The following is a 21,701-nucleotide window of genomic DNA, read 5'->3' as shown; positions in this document are numbered from 1 at the left end:
CTTTGCAAACACGTTCGTTGGCGCGCATTGTATGCTCTGCGCTTGTCAGCTCAAAATGGCCAGAGCTGGTGAAGGGCCCTTTAAGCTTTTCAGTTTAAAGAATCCGGTTCGCATATTTACATTTTCATGCTCGAAATTATTTTGCCGCTCATGGCACAGTGCTTAAAGACATAATATCAACACGCCGATTAATAAGGCACTTGGGCCACATCAGATCAAATGTGCTTATTTTGTATTCGTTACAGCATCAGCATCTCACAGCACAGTGTCAACATCAGGACAATAACAAAAAACTGCTATTTAGCAGCTTGATAAAAGTTCTTGCCCCCATCTTTGGCATCGTAACACACGCACATATATACATTTCATAAATACATTGGCCTCGAGGGCCACCACAAGAGAGACCGACGCTGCTATCGCTGTGAGGTAGAAAACAACATCACGTGAGTCGCCTTTGCCGCATCCAGCCACGCCTGCGTTGCTCGTGGCTTTTCATCCCGAAGGCAGTAATTTGGTTTACTGCTTCAGCATGGTTTACTGCTCGGTGCCGCTGTGCCGAACGTATTCGACGCAGCCCATTGCGAGTTTTCATGCGTACCCCAAAACCAAGCAGCAGCAGGGTGCATGGTTGATAAAGCTGAGAATGAGGAAGCAGCCCAGCATTCATTATCGCGTGTGTAGCAAGCACTTCCGCGAAGAAGATTTTGTGTACGACGTTGGAGCTAAAATATTCAGTTTAGTACGACGTGGAACTTCCTGGGACTTTATATATTAGAATTTACGGCGTTTGTTCGCGCCAGGCCGGAGAATACGTTGCCGTGTTCCCGGAGCAGTGCCAACGGCGAGGCTTCCTTTCCAGCCCTTGGACCGTCCAAAACACATCGAGCTTCGCCGGAATCGGGGGCTGGAGATAAGCTCGCGGCTGATTTCCTTCGGGTTGCATCAATTGTGGGAGGTTACACGCAACGTGCGATTCGGAACCTGACGATTGCCTTTGTGAAGCGCTCGGTGTGATTTCATTGCGTAAAGTTTTTATTGTGAGAGCAATTATATGGACACTCCAAGCGCATTACAGCCGTCGCCGTGAATTTATATGTAAAGCCGAAGGGCGATAACACCATCACCGCGCAAAGTGACGCAACATTGCCGTGGGACTGGTCGCTCGAGGCACTTTGCGTGTATTCGCGATTGCTTCTTTCGCGCTCGGAAGCGCAGTCTTATGTAGCACGTATTGAGCTACAGAAAGCTGTAACGGCAGTTTCTCATGTTGCTCTACAATTTTCTCTTGACACTTTTAATCTAATTACAATCTTTTAGAAGTTGAATAATTATTTAAGACTAATTATCTAATCAAGCGGAATTCGGCCTCACGCTGTTCCTTTACGCTGCATATTCGAAGGTTATCAGCTTCACACATCTTTCTGTTAGCAGTCGTGATGTGCTGAACTGCTGGTCAACGGTTGATGCTAGAGACCGGCAGAGCGACTGAAAACGAAATATGGGGATCGTAATTAGGAGTCGAGGAAGCGATGCACACTGGGCTTACAGCGTGCTCACTTGATATCAGGTCAGTGAAAATACCCTGCGCAGAGAAGCGCGAAAAGTGGAAGCATGGATCGAGGACACCAAAAATATAATCGGTTGAAGTTCCACTTGTTAAAATATACGGGTGATAAATCATCGTCCCGCGATAATTCTGGCGAAAGTGGCACGCCGCCACGACGAATGCTGCGAACATTGCGCAGTTTTTCTTCTACGGCAATATCTGCTTTCTCGCAGGGGGCCTTCTAGGGTGTCCGAATTAAGTGAAAAGTCGAATTAGCGGGAGTCGACCGCACAACGTTCATTGCACCGACTCCACCTGTGAACTCGGCCGTTTCGTAGCCGTGCCGTCCGTAACATTGTAAGTCAAGTGCAGCAGCATGCCCTTTATTAAAGGTCACGCGAACTCAACAACCAATATCAAAGCATCACATGTGTCGCCAATTTAATTAGCTAGGGCGAAGCGTTGCCGCGAAATATTCTCGGCAGTCAACGCAAATCGAAACTTTACCTCTCGTCCGCGCACCGTGCACGCAAAAGCAAGAGATGGCTTGGCGCTTGCCTCGCTAAGCATAAATGAACCCGAGATAGTGCTTCCAGTTGTAGATTACTTTTCGTAGCAGCTCCCGCATACGCGAGTGGGCTCTTCACGTTCGTCGTCCATGGCGCCGCGTGAACACGCTCCGACGAGAGCGGACGATGCCGTACGCTGGCCTTTGTTGGCCTGCGCACCAAGTTGTTTTGCAGCTAAGACGCACACATTCAACGCTTGCAACAGAAAACAACGTTGGCTGAACGGGCTGAGCCACTGGAGACGTCGAACACTTTCGCAATCGGTATCACGTGATGACGTTTTCTTCTACGTCACGAAGAGATGACGGCGCCACGCTATGTCCTCGACGCCAATAGCTATTTTGTGTACATACCAGTTTGGCGTAATTTTATATACATACAAGAAGAGAAAAGCATGGAGAAAAAGAACTGAAAAACCGGACAAATAGCACACAAAATGCATATAATTATATACAGAGATGGTACCTATGAATTCAAAATACATATGTTGCAAACAGCGTTACTTCATATACAGATATAGAACGATGCAATAATTTTACACCCTACCCCCGAACAAAACAAAGAAGTAAAGAGAAAATGTAAAAAAATCATCGACGATTGCGATAATGCGAAATTTGAGCGCTGCTCGATAAGTTGTTGTTTTTTTTTTTTTTTTCATTTCGAGATATATTGGCTGGCGCCGGCAATGTCTCGTGCGGTGTCTCGTCCGTATAGCAGTGAAGGCCTCCCGTATAGCAGGCGAAGGTCACACATGGCAAGACCTCGTCCCACGTCTTGTGCTCTACGCCGACATACATGGAAAGCATATCAGCCGGCGTTCTGTTCAGTCGCTTATTTAATCTATTTGCTTGAGGATTATACGCAGTGCTCTTGCGGTGAAAGCTATGCGTTGACTAGAGAACGCCCTGCATTAGTTCGGCTGTAAATACTGCACCACGATCGGCGATGAGAACAGAGGGTGCAGCATGTCGCAGGACTATATGGCGGCCAAAGAACTTGGTGAGGGTTTCCTCGCGGAATAGCTTCGGTTTCGGCGTGCCGGGTTAATTAGTCGGTGGCGACGGCTACGCATCTGTTGCACGATGAGGTCACTGGGAATAGACCAAGTAGATTCATTCCTTATTGTTGGAACGTTGCTTGAGGAGACTCCACATGGCGGAGAAAGCCAGCCGGCTTAACGGGCGGTTTCTTGCGGCGCTGGCAATCACGGCAAGTCTTCACGTAGTGTTACACAGAAGAAAGCAGCTGGGGCCAGTAATACTTCTGTCGAATCCTTGCTAATGTCTAGGGGACCCGACACCGAATTGGGTCTGCTGACTGTCGGCGACAGCGTCTTTTTCCTTCATGTCGGCGCCACTGTCACACTGTACCCACGCCGACAATCTGCCGACGGTCGGCGGAGACCTCGGCGTAGGTGCAGTGTGACAGAGGCGCCGACACGAAGGTAAAAAAGAATGACAACCATTCCAATCAGTGAAGATGAAATGGCAGCGAAAGCTGACGACAGTCAAAGCTCCCAAACGAAAAGCAAAGTACTTCACCTCCGCCGCGGGTCGGCCCGAAGATACTAGTGCAATATCGGGCCTACCTGCGCCAGGCGTTAAGCATTCCCCATACGTGGGCCGATCCCGAAGGTCGTGCAATGCCGGACCGACCCGCGGCGGAAGTGAAGCAGGCATTAAGCACTCCCCATATGTGTGCCCATACCGAAAATAGTGCAATACCGGGCCCACCCGCGGCGGAGGTGAAGCAGGCATTAAGCGCTCCCCATACGTGGACCAATCCCGAAGATAGTACAATCCCGGGCCGACCCGCGGCGGAGTTGAAGCTGGCGTTAAGCACTCCCCATACGTGGGCCAATCCGGAAGATCCCGAAGGGTGCGTTACAGGTTCCCGAAACCACAGGGTTATGTGCCATTGAGCTTGGACCTTTTCTATACTATCACCAGGATCGGCCCACATGATGATTTTTTCTGTTGACGGACGGCGAAAAAAACTACGGAAGGTTAGTCATATACAGCTTTCGCTGTAAAACGCTGTCGCGCCGACAGTCGGCAGACCGAAATCGGTGTCGGGTCGGCCTAGTGTGAGCGAGCCTTTCGTGAATCATAGGTATCCCGCACATGGCTCATAGTGACAGGCTTGCAAAGTGTCTTGGCGCAGAAGCGCCGACGGCACGACACGTAGGTGCGTATTTGGACCGCTTCCGCAGTTTTTCCTGTAAAGGACGTTGCTGTGCAGACAGTACGACGATAAGCCGCGCACCAGCGATCGAGGTAAAACAGTCTCAACTCCTTGAAGGTGCTCGATCAGCGGTAGCAACTCAGGGTCAGGGCACTGGTGCTCAGCTACCTTTACGACGTCGATAACGCCGACAAATGACAAGCCATGGTCAGGGTCCGATGATGTTGTAGAGAGCAGTTCCCGTGACAAACCGTCAGTGTCGCTGTGTTTCTTTCCAGATCGGTAGACAACGGTAACGTAACATTCTTGTAAGCGCAGGCTCCAACAGGCTAGTCTGCCTGAAGGATCCTTGAGCTTGGCAAGCCAGCACGGGGCGTGGTGATCGCTGACAGCCTTAATCTGTCTAGCGTACAAGTATAGTCGGAACTTGCTGATTGCCCAAACAAACGCTAAACTGCTTTTCAGTGGTTGAGTAGTTCGTATCAGCCTTGGTGAGACTGCGGCTTGCATAAGCAATGGGGCGTCCTGCACCATCTTGCCACTGCACAAGAATTGCGCCGAGGCCCGCACTGATAGCGTCACTATGAATTTCTGTGTCAGCCTGTTCGTCGAAATGCACAAGTATTGGGGCAGCTTGCATACGCTGGCGCAATTCATGGAACTATCGGAAACGAAAGGTAAATCGTTGGGGACACGATTCAACTTTCTCCAATCTACACAGAAGCGTTGTGTGTCGTCCTTGTTTCTTACTGACACTTCAGGGGATGCCTACGGGCTTGTAGACGGCTGGATGACGTCGTCGTGGAGCATCTCTTTCACCTGCTGCTTGATTGCTTCCCTTTCCATTGGAGACACTTTGTAAGGATACTAGCGAACAGGATTTGCTGACTCCTCCGCAATAATGCGGTGCTTTGTGATGGACGTGCGTCGTACATTGGACGACGTTGGAAAACAGTCGGAAAATTTATTCACGAGACTTAATAGATGGTCTTTCTGATGGTCTGGCAGATCAACGTTAACGTGAATGCGTTCTTTTAGGCTGGGTAACTCAGATCGCTGTGACGATGAGAGTTCCAATGCGCCAGAGTCGGTGACATCAATAATTCCGCGAAAAAAGGAGGTTGTCGTTTGTTGCGGTACATGCCGATATTCGTTGCTAAAGTTTGTTAGCAGAGTGACTGAACACTTGATTCGCACCTGAAGGAGCCCTCTGGTTCAAGAGGGGGGACCCTTGGGCCAGTTGGTCCGGTACCTTTAAATAGGATAAGAACCGCGACTTCAGACGGTGCGTAAGACGAAGGAGTGGACAGGACGAGTGGTCGTCCTGCCCACTCCTTTGTCTTACGTCCCGTCTGAAGTCGCGGTTCTTTTCCTCATTAAGCCCTCTGGGTATGCGAATGTTGCGTTCAAGAAGGAGGGCAACGCTTGCCTCAGCAATGCCCTCGGCGTCGTCCTCCCCATGGCATCGAACAGCATTCAGCACGCTGTTCTTGGGTGGCAACGCGATTTGATCATCGGGTACGCGAAGCGCGATGTCACAGTCGTTTTCATTACTCTTCGCTAGGGCTTGCGTAGTAGCGACTATCGACTCTTGCAGGTCGATGATGTTCACCAGAAGAAAATTCATGCTGAGTATAAGGTCCTTTGAATATTCAGGAAGAATGGCGAGGTCGCCCATGTACGTGAAGCCCCGAGTTATGACTCGGGCCGTGCCCGGGCCTACTGCAGTTATGAAGTGCCCTCTTGCAGTACGAATCTGAGTTCCGGTCCGTTGCGTCGAACCTTGTTCGCTATACGCGCGAGATTCTGGTTCATAACAGACGTGTCCGCACCCGTGTCGATTACCGCCATGACTTCGTGGTAATCTAGGTTAATGGTAAGTCGCAAGATACTGACACCGTTCTACACTGCTTTCTCTGCAAGTGAATTTCGTCATGTCGTGATCGTCGCACTGGGGGATCTTCTGCGTCCGCAACGTCAGAGACCTTATTCTGACGAAGGCCATGCCACGGCCGAAACGTTAAATCATTAAACATGTAATTTTAATAAGTGTCCCCCTACGTTTCTTCAACTATATATATATATATATATATATATATATATATATATATATATATATATATATATATATATATATATATATATATATATATATATATATATTGTAACGGGTACGAAAGGCGCGGACAAGAAGAGAGAAGACGAAGAGAACGAAGAGTTTGAGAGGCCCGGCTGCGCTACCATCACGCTACGATCATCATCCATCGCCTGTAAATAAAACCATTTCTTCGCAACTCTTCGTAACAGTTGTGGTGGAGGTGCGGGGTAATCGACACCCGAAGACGGAGGCTGAAGCAGAAGTTCTTCGATGGAGCCATCGCCTTGCTGGACTCCCACCGAATCTACCGGAGTTGAATATGTCCCACGACGCAGACGAACAACGGCCCATTCCAACTGCTGCGCCGACCAGTTCCGTTCTACAACTGAGAGATGCGCGTCCCTTCGCCGGAAGATCGGACGAATGCGTCGAGAAATGGGTCATCCATTATCACCGGGTGAGTGCCGCCAACAGGTGGAACAGCGCTTCTCAGCTTTCGAACGTCGTGTTCTTTCTAACGGATACTGCGTTGTTGTGGTTCGACAATCACGAGGAAACGTTTACAACATGGGGAAGATTTGTTTCCGAAACCAAAGAGCGATTCGGCGACTCCGCGACGAAAAAGAAAAGGGCAGAACAGACGCTACTGCAATGTGCGCAAGTGCCAGGCGAAACCTGCACGACCTACATTGAGGCGGTAATAAAACTGTGTAGGATGGCAGACTCTGGAATGTCTGAGGAAGACAAAGTCGGGCACATCCTGAAAGGAATTGCCGAAGACGTTTATAATTTCCTCATCGCAAAGGACAACCTGGCTTCCGTCGCTGACATCATTCGGCACTGTCATACTTTCGAGCAACTGAAGACGAGGCGCATCACGCCGAAGTTTGGCAGGCTAGCCAATGTGACCACAGTTGCAAGCGTGGACAGCAACCAGCCCCTCGATCTGTCATCAACGATACGACAAATAGTTCGGGAAGAGCTCAGCCTGCACGCGCAAGTGACACATCCAGGCACTCATAGCTTCCGCCTACCACCAGATTTCGAGCCGAACGTGGCATCCTTCTCCCCGTACCCTGCGGCGAGGGGCACTGAGGATTATGAACTCGCGCCCCGACAGCAGCCACGTCTCTACGACAGAGGCCCTACTTACGACGCTCGGCCACAACGAGAGCAGCCGCGTTTTTACCCCCGAGGCCCTGTGACTTCTGTCAGGCCGCAACAAGAACAGCACCGACCCTACTACCACGACGCGACTTATGAACGATATAACGGATTTCAGCGAGCAGCAGAGACACGTTATCCACATGACAACGAACTTTCTCGCCGCCCGCAGCAGCCTAGCATTCGTTTCGAGGAAGATGCTGTGAACCGCGACCCTCTCGTGTGCTACAACTGCGGTTCCACAGGCCATAAGCTCGGTATTGTCGCCAAGGCCGTCAATCACGAAGGACACCACCGATGTTCTCGCCACCCAGAACCCGTACTTCATATGGCTTGCGGACGACCGATTTGCTTCCAATGGACCACTTCTCACACGCGACCAGACGCAGCGATTCGCCAGCTTCTGGGCGGAGTTTGACGCCACCAAGTAACCGTCCCCGTCGCTCTCCGTCCCCTCGGCGCCGTTCTTCGTCCCCGCCGCCGGGAAACTAGCATCCTCGGCCAATGGAGGTGTGGTCGCCGGACCGTCTTTGCAAGAAATACCTCTGCCAGTTGTGATGTTCAAAAACAAAGTGAATGTCTCGATTGACGGAATACCGACCATGGCGTTAGTTGATACTGGGGCGACTATGTCTGTGATGAGCCTCGCTTTCAAAAACCGCCTAGGCCACAAAGTTATGTTTTCTTGGAACGACGGTATTACCTTTCGTGGAGTAGGCGGCGAGTGGCTTCAACCCCTTGGTGTTTGTGCTGCGAGTGTTTTGTTGGCTGGGAAAGTGTTTGTGTCGGAATTCCTTGTTCTTTCTCGTTGTTCGCACGATGTTATTCTTGGTATAGATTTTCTTGAACAGTGCGGCGCTTCCGTGGACTGTGGTTGTGGCGAAATATCATTGAACAAGTTATTTATATCACCACAGTCCGAACAAAGCTAGGGTGGTGAAGACAGGGACACAGACATTCTCAGTGTTCTTGATGAAGTGATTGCACCATCGTGGTGCCTGACTCCCGTTCGTGTTTCTGCAACTACTGTGGATGCTGATTGTGTTGACCTTGTAGTTAGGCCTTTCCGCATAAACTGTGCTAAAAAAAATATACTTGTGCCCTGCTCTGTCGTGTGCATGACGAAAGGAGTCGCCACATTATGGGCGCTGAACTGTTCCGCCACGCCAGTTGTCCTTCCTCGCGGTATGAAAATCGCTCTCTTCGATAAAGCCGCATGTAGCTCAATAGCGGCACTAACTACGGACGTTCCTACAGCTTGCTCTCCTTTCGATAATCGCCATTCTGAAGAGCTAATGCTTGGCATGATCAGCAAGGCTCTCGATACATCGGAACGGCAAGCACTGGTACAGGTCCTTGCCAGACATGAGGCTGCATTCGACTTCACGCACGGAGATGCACCCCTTCATTTACCGTCGTCCCGCGCTCGTCGCAGAATAGATACCGGCTCAGCACACCCCATCCGCCAGAAGCCCTACCGAGTGTCATCGTCCGAGCGCAAAGTTATTGCAGAGCAAGTCAAGGAGATGATGAACAAAGGTGTCGTTCAAGAGTTGTGTAGTCCATGGGCAGCCCCAGTAATCCTGGTGCGAAAAAAAGATGGCTCCTGGAGATTCTGCGTGGACTACAGACATCTAAACGCAGTGACGAAGAAGGATGTATATCCACTACCGCGAATCGTTGACGTAATTGGTTGCTTACACGCTGTTTCTTACTTCTCAACACTTGATTTGCGATCGGGGTATTGGCAAATACCTATGGACCCTGCCGACAAGGAAAAGACCGCTTTCGTGACTCCAGATGGCCTATTCGAATTTAATGTTATGCCTTTTGGCCTTTCCAATGCTCCTGCCACCTTTGAAAGATTCGTGGACACAGTACTACGTGGTCTAAAGTGGGAGATATGCATGTGTTACCTCGATGATGTTGTAATCCTTGGCCGCACGTTTGAAGAACATAACGAACGCCTCAGCCTCGTTCTCGACTTCATTGAGAAAGCTGGACTGGTTCTAAACTCAAAAAAGTGTCGGTTCGGCGAACGTCAAACACTGGTCCTGGGACACTTAGTCGACAAGGATGGCGTCAGACCCGATCCTCGTAAGATTGAAGCGGTGAGCTCCTTCAAGCCACCGCAGTCAGCACGAGAACTCCGCTCATTCATTGGCCTATGTTCGCATTTTCGTCTTTTCGTTCCCCGGTTTGCCGACATCGTTTACCCGTTGACAAGTATTTTGCGACAAAATGCATCCTTCAATTGGACACCAGAGTGTGACGCATCATTCTCTCAACTGAAGTTTATACTAACGTCAGCACCCCTCTTGCGTCACTTCCATCCATCTTGCCCGACTGAAGTTCACACTGATGCTAGTGGAATCGGGATAGGAGCGGTGCTTGTACAACGTCACAGTGGCGCAGAACATGTCGCATATGCCAGCCGTTGCCTGAGCAAATCTGAACGCAATTATACGGTTACGGAACAGGAAAGCCTGGCAGCCGTTTTCGCCATACAAAAGTTTCGGTGTTACCTTTACGGTAAACCATTCAAGATTATCACCGACCATCATTCTTTATGCTGGCTGGTCGGTTTGCGTGATCCCTCTGGTCGCCTCGCACGTTGGGCGCTGCGCCTCCAGGAATACGACTTTGTGGTATCGTACAAGAGTGGCCGTCGTCACGCTGACGCAGACTGCCTCTCTCGGATTCCTTTTGCGACTACCGACTGCGATGCTGAGAATTTTGACGACGGTCTCGCTGCTGTTACTTCTACGTTCCCTGACGCGGCAGACTTTCAGCGAGAACAACGGAATGATGTTACCCTCGATCCGCTTTTTGTCGCCGCCCGTACTTCTAAAGGCAGCGGTCGCTTTACTGTCCGTGATAAATTGCCCTACAAAACTAATGACTCCGGGCATGGAGCGCGTTTTCTGCTTGTTGTCCCCGAGAGTCTCCGCTCCGCCGTTCTACGCGCCATGCATGACGATGTGACATCCGGCCATTTCGGCATCGTACGAACGCTGCACCGCACCCAGGAGCGCTTTTACTGGCCCAAGATGTACGTAACAACCAAGCGTTATGTCGCTAGTTGCGAAACGTGCCAACGTCACAAGCGACCGACCACCGCAGCCCCGGATCCCCTTCGGCCATTGACACCGCCCAGTACGCCGTTCGAGCAAGTAGGCATTGACCTTTTGGGTCCATTCCCGTTATCTAACAACAAGAACCGTTGGATAATTGTCTGCGCAGACCATCTTACACGGTATACAAAAACTGCAGCCATACCGTCTTCTACCGCTGCTTGCGTGGCGGTCTTCCTGCTGCGTTCCGTGGTCCTTCGTCATGGCCCACCACGTGTCATCATCAGCGACCGTGATCGCCAGTTTACTGCTGATGCCATTGAAGAGTTACTTCGTTTGTGCACTTCACAGTTCCGTCATTCCACGCCGTATCATCCACAGACCAATGGCCTCGTTGAAAGGACAAACAGAACGCTGACCAACATGCTTGCCATGTACGTCTCCTCCAATCATAAGAACTGGGACGACGTGCTTCCCTTCATCACTTACGCATACAACACGGCGAAACACGAAACCACGAACTATAGCCCATTTCATCTCCTGTATGCAAGGTAACCGCGAAGCCCTCTGGACATTTTCTTACCCTTCGTACTGCACAGTGACGATTCTGTATCGAAGACTGTGTCTCGCCGAAGAAGCCCGTCGAACAGATCGTCTTCGTACTCTGGCCTCGCAAAGTCGTTCGAAAGAGCGATACGACGACCGTCACGTACAAGTATCGTTGGAAAAAGGTGACTTGGTTCTTCTTTGGACACCGCAACGCAAGCGTGGATTGTGCCAAAAGTTCTTGTCACAATATTCAGGCCCATTTGTAGTCGTGGACCGCCTGAGCGAACTCACTTACGTCATAGCTCGCCTCCTGTGCAATGGTCGGCGATCAAGCAGAACTCAGCTGACTCATATTGCTCGCCTGAAGCCTTTCTACCCTGCTTGTCCATCCTGACTCGCCCCACGGGCTTCGTCTGCTTGCGGGGAAATGTAACGGGTACGAAAGGCGCGGACAAGAAGAGAGAAGACGAAGAGAACGAAGAGTTTGAGAGGCCGGGCTGCGCTACGATCACGCTACGATCATAATCCATCGCCTGTAAATAAAAGCATTTCTTCGCAACTCTTCGTAACAATATATATATATATATATATATATATATATTGTAGTGGGTAACATGCATGTGGCGCTGTGCGGACTGCCACCGCTGCGGCGCGAGACCCGAGCTCGGGCTGCTGATGCGAATGACTAGGACTCGCGATCAAGAGCTAGTTGCGATGCCTCGTACGAGCTGCAATAAACCCCCTTTCATTTGGTGGAGCTGCGGGGTAGACCTCAGAAGCTGGAACTCCGAAGCCGGACGCTACCGACTGCTGCGACCATGCCTGACGAAACCACCGAGGAAGATGCACCACAGCCTCCGGCGGTCATCGTTTCCGGTGTGTTGCGCCAGCGTGATCCTGCCATCTTTAGCGGCACCGATGATCATGACGTGGAGGATTGGTTGTCATCTTACGAACGGGTGAGCCAGCATAATAAGTGGGACGACGTCACCAAGTTGCACAACGTGCTGTTTTACTTAACCGGCGTCGCGAACCTCTGGTTCCGAAACCACGAACACGATTTCGCAACATGGGGCACATTCAAGACAAGTTTCGCAGAAGTGTTCGGGCGCCCCGCTGTGCGCAAGCTTCGCGCAGAACAACGCTTACGGGGGCGTGCGCAACATCACGGTGAAACTTTCTCAAGTTACACTGAAGATGTCATTGACCTGTGTAAGCGCGTGAATCCGTCAATGTCAGAACAGGACAAGATAAAACACATTATGAAACGCATTGATGAGGACGCCTTTCAGATGTTGTTAGCCAAGGATCCGCGTACCGTGGCCGAAGTTATTTGTGCCAAAGTTTTGACGAGCTACGGAAACAACGCATCTTAGCTCGGCGCCCACCGCCTGCGGAAGATTCGTTAGCAGCATTAATTATTGGCGACAACCACACAACTTTGCTGACGCAAATAAAAGAATTTGTGCGCGAGGAGGTCGCACAACAGCTCTCGATTTTGCCGACCACGGAGAAGCCTTCTAAATGTTTGGCTCCAACGCTCCGACAGATAATTCAAGAGCAAGTGACCGAAGCTCTTCCACCTCCGTGTCAGCAGGCTCCCGTGGCCGCGCCTCTGACGTATGCTGAAGCCGTTGCACGGGCGCCTCGTCTACAGGGGTTCTCTCCTCCGCCTTCAGCGCCTCGCCCGCCGGTGTTCTCTCCTCCGCCTTCGCCTCGCCAGCCGGCGGATCCCTTTTTCAGTGCACAACAGCAGGGTCCAAATCCTTGGCGCACTGCTGACAACCGCCCAATATGCTATGCCTGCGGTACCCCGGGTCATGTAGTGCGCTTCTGCCGCCGGCGATTGCCGGCCTTCGTGGGCACCCCGCGACGACCCAGCTCCGACTTCCGACCTTTCCGTATGCCTTCACGACCACCACCGGAAGTCTACGCTGCTGATGACATACCGGCACCGCAGTCACAGCTCTACGGCACGCGTCGCTCGCCTTCCCCTCGTCGGCGCTCACTCTCACCCATGCGTCGTAGGCCCAGTGCCAGTACTACTGAGGCGGAAAACTGATTTCCGCAGTTCCTGAGGCACGAACTGCGTCATCGTCGGAACATCAAAGTCCTCGTCTTTCCCCCGCTAACGTTATTGAAGTGTGCGTTGATGGCATCAAATCCCTTGCGCTCGTCGATACAGGTGCTGCTGTATCCGTGATTAGTGAGAAGCTTTGTCGTGCATTGCGGAAAGTGACCATGAAGCCTTCGGTTCCATTGCTTAGAACAGCCAGTGCGCAACGAGTACAGCCAGTCGCTATGTGCACTGCCAGAGTGCTGATTCGAGACATTTTGTATTCCATTGATTTCTTTGTGTTAACTTGTTGCTCCCACGATGTCGTTCTCGGTTGGGATTTTCTGTCGCGCCATCATGCCGTCATCGACTGTGCACGTGCTGAGGTTCAGTTCTCCGTTCTGTGCGATTTGCCATCTCACGACTTTCAAGTTCAGGATCTTAGCAGGATCTGTGTAGCTTCAGATACTGACCTTCCTCCTCACAGTGCTGTACTTGTCCCTCTTTCATGCGCATCGCTTGCCGAAGCGACGGTCATGTTTACACCCGCTGCCGTCTTCATTCGCCTCCAGCCTATATTGTTGCCTTTCGCCCTCCTCACGGCTCACTATGGTGCTGCAGAAATACTGATTTCAAACCCAAATTCGTACACTTTGGCTTTGCACTGTGGCGCGACTATTGGTACCGTCGAGTCTGTGGACGCTGACGTTATTGTGCATTTCCCTATGACCGACGACGTCGATACTGCCAACGTAACAGCACTGACACCCCATGTGCCATCTAACCGAGTACCACCGGATGTTTTTGTCGCTCCATTGCCGATGACCTCGAGCCGACACAACGTGAGCGGCTAATTTCTCTTTTACATGATTGTCACGCCTCTTTTGACTGGAACCAAGCATCATTAGGCCGCACAAGTACCGTCTCTCACCACATTGATACGGGACATCACGCACCATTACGCCAGCGTCCGTACCGCGTGTCATCCACCGAGCGTCGTGTCATCACCGAGCAAGTTGAAGACATGTTTGGCCGTGGTGTTATCAAGCCATCCTGCAGCCCTTGGTCATCGCCCATAGTACTCATTAAGAAAAAAGATGGCTCGATTCGTTTCTGTGTGGACTATCGTCGCCTCAACAAGATTACACGAAAAGATGTCTGTCCTCTACCGCGCATAGATGACGCCCTGGATTGTCTACATGATGCTGAATTCTTTTCTTCTTTGGACTTGCGATCGGGCTATTAGCAAGTGCCAGTGAATGAATCCGACCGCTCGAAAACAGCTTTCATTACGCCTGATGGCCTGTATGAGTTTACAGTAATGCCATTCGGCCTCTGCAATGCGCCCGCGACATTCAAAAGAATGATGGACAATATTCTGCGAGGCCTCAAATGGAAGACGTGCCTGTGTTATTTAGACGACGTGGTAGTTTTCTCCCCTGATTTCACCACTCACCTCTCTCGTCTACGCGAAGTCCTTACTTGCCTTGCCACCGCCAGCCTTCAACTTAACTTGAAAAAGTGCCGCTTCGGCGCCCGCCAGCTGACCATACTTGGCCATGTCGTTTCCAAAGACGGCGTCCTTCCCGACCCTGCAAACTTCGTGCTGTCGCAGAATTTCCGCGGCCGACTACACTGAAAGAGCTCCGAAGTTTTACTGGCCTTTGCTCTTATTTTCGACGCTTTGTGGGCAATTTTGCCTGCATCATCGCTCCCCTGACGAAGCTCCTGGCTGGCCCAGGTGACCTTCGCGATTGGACTCCGGCATGTGACCAAGCCTTCCCCACTTTGCGTCGTCTGCTTACCTCACCGCCTGTTCTACGCCGCTATGACCCGACTGCACCGACCGAAGTTCACACGGACGCCAGTGGCGTCGGTCTTGGAGCCGTCCTTGCGCAACGCAAGCCTGGCTTTCCGGAATATGTGGTTGCATATGCGAGTCGTGCCCTCACGAAGGGAGAAACCAATTATTCTGTCACAGAAAAAGAACGCTTGGCTATAGTTTGGGCGTTAAACAAATTTCGCCCTTACTTGTATGGCCATCCGTTCGATGTTGTGACAGACCACCACGCGCTCTGCTGGCTTGCGTCACTGAAAGACCCGTCAGGCCGTCTTGGACGTTGGGTTCTTCGGCTCCAAGAATTTGACATTCGCGTCATCTATCGATCCGGGCGCCAACATTCTGATGCCGATGCACTCTCCCGATCGCCCATGCGATCCGACGAAGCGCCACCCTCACCCGTAGAGTGCCCGGTTGCTACACTTGCTGTTACTGACATGCCGTCTGAACAGAGGAAAGGTCCGTGGATTGTGTCTCTCATTGACATTCTTCAGAATTCTTCGACGGCTACATGCCCTCGAGCCCTTCGTCGCCAAGCCACCCATTTCGTGCTACGGGACGCCATCTTGTACCGCCGAAACTATCAGCCGGACGGTCGCAAATGGCTGCTAGTCATCCCTCGCCATTTGCGCTCCGACATATGCACGTATTTCCACGCCGACCCACAACAAGCTCATGCTGGCGTCCTGAAAACCTACGAGCGGCTCCGTCAGCGCTACTACTGGTGCGGCATGTATTCTTATGTCCGCAAATACATTCGGTCATGTGTAGCCTGTCAGCGACGCAAGACATCTCCTCATACGACTGGCCCTCTGCAACCTTTACCGTGTCCTGCACGTCCTTTTGATCGGATTGGCATTGACCTTAATGGGCCTCTTCCATCCACTGCTAAAGGAAATCGTTGGATAATTGTCGCAGTAGACCACCTCACAAGATATGCCGAAACTGCTGCACTTGCTTCGGCTGCTGCTCGCGACGTCGCCACATTCATGTTACGGCATTTATCTTACGGCATGGCGCACCGCGAGAACTGCTCAGCGACCGAGGCCGTGTCTTCTTGTCCGAAGTTATTAATGAGCTACTCGCCGCTTGCCGCACTATTCACCGCACCACTACGGCGTGTCACCCACAGACTAACGGTCTAACGGAACGGTTCAACCGCACTCTTGGCGACATGCTCACCATGTATGTTGCGTCTGATCATTCCAATTGGGACGATGTCCTCCCTTTTGTGACGTACGCGTATAATGCCGCCGTTCAGGCTACCACAGGCTTCTCCCCATTTTTCCTTCTTTATGGACATGAACCATCCACCACCCTCGACACCGTGCTACCATATCATCCGGATGCCTCTGAATTCACCCCTCTTTCCGAAGTTGCTCGCCATGCTGAAGAGTGCCGCCAACTGGCTCGCTCGTTCACGTCGGATACCCAAGGAATCCACAAAGATCGCCACGACAACGGGCAGCCCACACAGTCCTTCGCCGTGGACTCTCACGTCCGGCTTCAGCTGCCCTTCCAATCTCCAGGCCTTAGCCCAAAGCTTGCTCCGAAATATCAGGGTCCGTACCGGATCGTCGCGTGTACATCGCCGGTGAATTATGTGGTCGAACCGGTGACGCCATCTTCGGACAAACGCCGCCGTGGCCGCGAGACGGTTCACGTCAGCCGCCTGAAGTAGTACCACGACCCCCTTATTATGTCATCACCTTAGGTCGCCAGGATGGCTCCTCTTCGCCGCGGGGGCAATTGTAGTGGGTAACATGCATGTGGCGCTGTGCGGACTGCCACCGCTGCGGCGCCCCGAGCTCGGGCTGCTGATGCGAACGGCTAGGACTCGCGATCAAGAGCTAGTTGCGATCCCTCGTACGAGCTGCAATAAACCCCCTTTCAATATATATATATATATATATATTGCCACGAGACAGTGAACGGGCTGTTACTGTCGGTCGGACGGAGACAACGGCGATGAAGTGGCCAGAGGCACGCGCGAAAGCCTTGCATCAGTCACCACTGCTTGTGGCTGTTGTAACCTTGTATATAGTAATAATTTGTAAATATACGTTATCCTCGTAACACCCTTTTTAGTGGAGGTGCTGGGTGTCGATCCCAGTGCCATTATTATATATATATAACCTTTAATAACAGTTGCACTTGAAGAAACTTCGTGTGACCTCGAAGAATTGTTCACTAGAGTTACGGCCTTATAGCAGGCGTGGTATACAAGATTGCATGCGCCAATTGTGAATCTGTGTATGTTGGTGAAAGCGGAAATTTATGCAGGGCGTCTCAAGGAGCACAAGAATGATCTCGCCAAAGGCCACATGCACAGTGACAAATGCCATCGCAGAGCATGTCGAGAAGACGGGTCACGATATAAACTGGGACAACGCGTGTATCGTGGCCACAGAGGAGAACTTGACAAAGAGGCTCAATCTCGAATCACTAATAATTCAAACGACAAATAACTCAACGGATCATCTGACACTCTAAACGACGTGTACCCCGAACTTTGCGTCACGTACTCAACGCTAGTTAAGAACCTTGTGCTTAGCAGAGTTTCCAATGTGAACAAGGGATCCGTGCGGATCCCGAAGCGTCATTTTATTTTTATTTTGACCTTTGTCAGTGACCTGCTTTATTCTTAAATATGTTTTTACATAACCAGACGTTATTCCGTCGAACCCTTGGCTATATATTATCACTTTTAATCACAGGTAACCTTGATCTTGAGAAAGAAATTCATAGAAGAATAAAAATGGGTTGGATCGCATACGGCAGATATTGTCAGCTCCTGACTGGAAGCTTACCATTATCATTGAAAAGGAAGGTGTACAATCAGTGCATTTTACCAATGCTGACATATGGGACAGAGTCTTGGAGACTGACAAAGAAGATTGAGAACAAGTTAAGGATCGCGCAAAGACAGATGGAACGAAGATTGCTAGGCATAACGTTAAGAGACAGGAAGAGAGCGGTTCGGATCAGAGAGCAAACGGGTATAGCCGATATTCTAATTCACTTTAAGAGAAAAAAAATGGAGCTGGACAGGTCATGTAATGCGCAGCTTTGATAACCGTTGGACCATTAGGGTTACAGAATGGGTACCAAAAGAAGGGAAACGCAGTCGAGGACGGCAGAAGACAACATTGAGCGATGAAATTTGGAAATTCGCGGGCGCTAGTTGGATTCGGTTGGCGCAGGACAGGGTAATTGGAGATCGCAGGAAGAGGCCTTCGTCCTGAAATGGACATAGAACAGGCTGATGATGATGATGCTTAAACAAAGTGTTCTATCTGTTAAAACGTTTCGTTGTAACGAGACTTCTTTCTGTTTCCTTCCTTCTGACATGTGTTGACACCAGCTTCTCGCGTCATATCTGCATGTGTGCTACTCGGGTTTTTAAATGTTTTTTGTTGTCATGTGTTTTTCATTCGAAGTGTTCTCCATTGACTATGGGTAATTTGTACCGTCTGTCTGCCCGCACTAGTTTGCACTGCCCTTCTTGTTACTCCCACTTCCTCTGACTATTATTTAGTGTTTTGTCCGATTATGCGACCCCCCTGCCTAGGCAATGCCCGTAATTCGGGTAAACGCCCCAAAGCACGCACCTCTTTCGGAGCCGCCGGCGAGGACAGCGCACAACGGCGGCAGCAGCAGCACGCAGCAGGCCAGCACCGGACGCAGCGGGACGCTCCGCATGACTCCGGCCAGCGCAGGAGGCCCTCGTTTGCGCCACTCGGAGCCACGAGCGAGCCGAGCGCGGCCGCGGCCATTCCAAGCTGCGCATAAACACTTTCTATCCGCGGGAGCCGTAAAACCACGGGAGCAAACACTGCGGACGTCACCTTTGCGGTGTAGACAGGTAGCCGCGACACCTATTGCCAAGTGGTTAAGTTAGCCCTGCGTTTTGTGATATTTTGAACGGCACTATAGTAGGTACTACAGACAGCAGATGGCGCTTTAACTTTGTAAATCCGCAGATTGTGTTATTCTGGAGGTAGGTTTTTTTGTAATCTGATCACGAGCTTTCGCAGCTGTTCGCGAAATCGTGTGGCCTTCGGTGCTTACATCACCGTCGGCGCAGATGTCTCTCCAGTCGCCGTCAGGGATAAATCAAATCCACATCGAGCCGGCTTCGTCGATCGCACCTGCACGCCGTCGCAGCTATAAGACCGAGGCTTCATCAGTGCGCACTGAGAATTCTCACCTGGGCTGCTTGTGTACAATACCTGCCCTCTATACGACTAATAAGCTCGGTGGTTATTTCAAAAGAAGAACCAAGCACTCTGATCTGCTAATTTTCGCTGGCGCGTTTCCCCCCATTGTAGAAGAAGTATGACTTTATTTCCCTTTAGATGAAAAACGCCCCCGCCCTTGTGGCAGGAATAGACAGCCTGAACCCACGGCATTGCTAGTCACACGTTTACGTGGTAGTCATACGTGATAGTCATAGTTTACGATAAGTAGCGAGGCACTGGAAGTGGTAAGGGAATACATCTACTTAGGGCAGGTAGTGACCGCGTATCCAGATCATGAGACTGAAATAATCAGAAGAATAAGAATGGGCTGGGGTGCGTTTGGCAGGCATTCTCAGATCATGAACAGCAGGTTGCCATTATCCTTCAAAAGAAAAGTGCATAAAAGCTGTGTCTTACCAGTACTCACGTACGGGGCAGAAACCTGGAGGCTTACGAAAAGGGTTCTACTTAAATTGAGGACGACGCAACGAGCTATGGAAAGAAGAATGATGGGTGTAACGTTAAGGGATAAGAAAAGAGCAGATTTGGTGAAGGAACATACGCGAGTTAATGACATCTTAGTTGAAATCAAGAAAAAGAAATGGGCATGGGCAGGACATGTAATGAGGAGTTAAAATAACCGATGGTCATTAAGGGTTACGGACTGGTTCCAAGGGAAGGGAAGCGTAGCCGGGGGTGGCAGAAAGTTAGGTAGGTGGATGAGATTAAGAAGTTTGCAGGGACAACATGGCCACAATTAGTACATGACCGGGGTAGTTGGAGAAGTATGGGACAGGCCCTTGCCCTGCAGTTGGCGTAACCAGACTGATGATGATGATGATGAAATCTAAGTACACGGGTGTTTTCACATTTCACCCCCGTGGAAATGCGGCCTCCGAGGCCGGTATTCGATCCCGCGACCTCGTGATTAGCAGCCCAACACCATAGCCACGAAGCAACCACGGCGAGTGTATGATAGACAAATAGAATCTGAAAATCTTTTTGAAAACTTGAAAGGAACGTACGAAGTCAGCTGGCTAGAGATAAGAAATATGCAAGTAGACACCGGCAAATTTGTAGCGGTCCCTGTAATGGAGCTATAACAAGGAACTAACTAATGTTTCGAAGCACGTTAACCACGGTGTAAGATACATACTCTCTAAGTGAGGAAACTCGCGAGGCGCGATCTACCAGATAATGTAGCCCGTCGGTCCGGTGACGACAGACAATATCTATCGACGAAGATATCCAGGATATCTTTACAGGAAATCTGAATTCAATGACACAGGGGCGCTCTTTCTGCGCCGTCAGCTCTAAGACGTATAGCCGCTATTGCCAGGAGCACGTGATAAGCGCCTTTCTTTCGCCGTCAGTGACCTACTATCGCCGCGTCACTCAATCGTTTCCCGCGAGGCGCCGGTTTCTATACAAACGGGACATAAAACCTTTTTTGTCATGAAGTTGCGTCTTACCGACGATGGATGGCCGCTGTGGTCCGTGGAGCAACGGGCGCGCGACCTTATCTGGTAGATCGCGCCTTGCGAGCAAAGCCGATGTGTCCCCACCTAGAGAGTATATATCTTACACCGTTACCTTAACATACGCATGACAAGCATCGTATCGGATACAAATAATCTGCTAGTATCTTGTATTTGTATCTTTTAATTATTTATTTGGTTAACGACACATGGTTGTCATGTTGCTTGGGGCCAATCATGACTTTGTCACCTGACTCGGCCTCAAACCGGAGAGAGTCGTCATTTCGCTGCTCAGTAAAGATGTCACGAAAGTCAGAAATGGCCAGAAGGAAAGTGTCGGCGTCCTGTTCGTCGTTCTCAGGAGGATCGACGGGATGACGAGACATGCAGTCGGCGTCCAGATGTAAGGGGCCGGACTTGCATAGCACAGTGAAGGAATACGATCTGAGTGCCCAGCGACCAAGGTGGCCAGTCGGGTCTTTCAGTGACGATAGCAAGGACAGGGCATGGTGGTCCGTGATGATAGAAAATGGCCGGCCAAACAAGTAAGGTCGACATTTAGCCACTGCCCACACCAGAGCGAGGCACTCGCGCTCGGTGATTGCGCTTTGAAGGGGACAAGAGGCGACTGGCGCAGTAATGACGCGCTCGACTCCATTTCGCTGTTGGGCGAGGACAGCACCTATGCCAAGACCACTGGCGTCTGTGCGAACTTGAGTTGGCGCAGATGGATCAAAGTGACCTAATATCGGAGGCGTTGTTAACAAGCGGATGAGGGTGTCGAAGGCGTCGGCTTGTTCACGGCGCAAAAAAAAAAAAAAAAACCGCAGTGTCCTTCTTGAGAAGGTCGGTCAGTGGCCGGGCAATATCCGCAAAAATAAAAAAACGGACGAAAATTGGAA

General features: G+C 50.8%; 1 protein-coding gene across 2 annotated transcripts in view; it reads right to left on the bottom strand.

Moving 5' to 3' along the window:
- Positions 1-18,885, bottom strand: part of LOC126532370 (anionic trypsin-2-like) — a 79,982-nt gene extending 61,097 nt beyond the window's left edge. Inside the window, exon 1 of one of the 2 annotated variants that reach the window (XM_055071561.1) lies at positions 18,692-18,885. In XM_055071561.1, coding sequence (XP_054927536.1) covers positions 18,692-18,870 — 179 coding nt within the window. In that variant the 5' untranslated portion in view covers positions 18,871-18,885. The remainder of the gene's footprint in view (positions 1-18,691) is intronic. The other variant, XM_050180094.3, reaches the window with a different exon arrangement.
- Positions 18,886-21,701: the final 2,816 nt, after the last annotated feature.

The sequence above is a fragment of the Dermacentor andersoni genome, chromosome 5 (genome assembly GCF_023375885.2).
Source record: "Dermacentor andersoni chromosome 5, qqDerAnde1_hic_scaffold, whole genome shotgun sequence".
Classification (NCBI taxonomy): Eukaryota; Metazoa; Arthropoda; class Arachnida; order Ixodida; family Ixodidae; genus Dermacentor; species Dermacentor andersoni.
The sequence above is the reverse complement of the archived record's forward strand: the minus strand, read 5'-3'. Positions and strand labels throughout refer to the sequence as shown.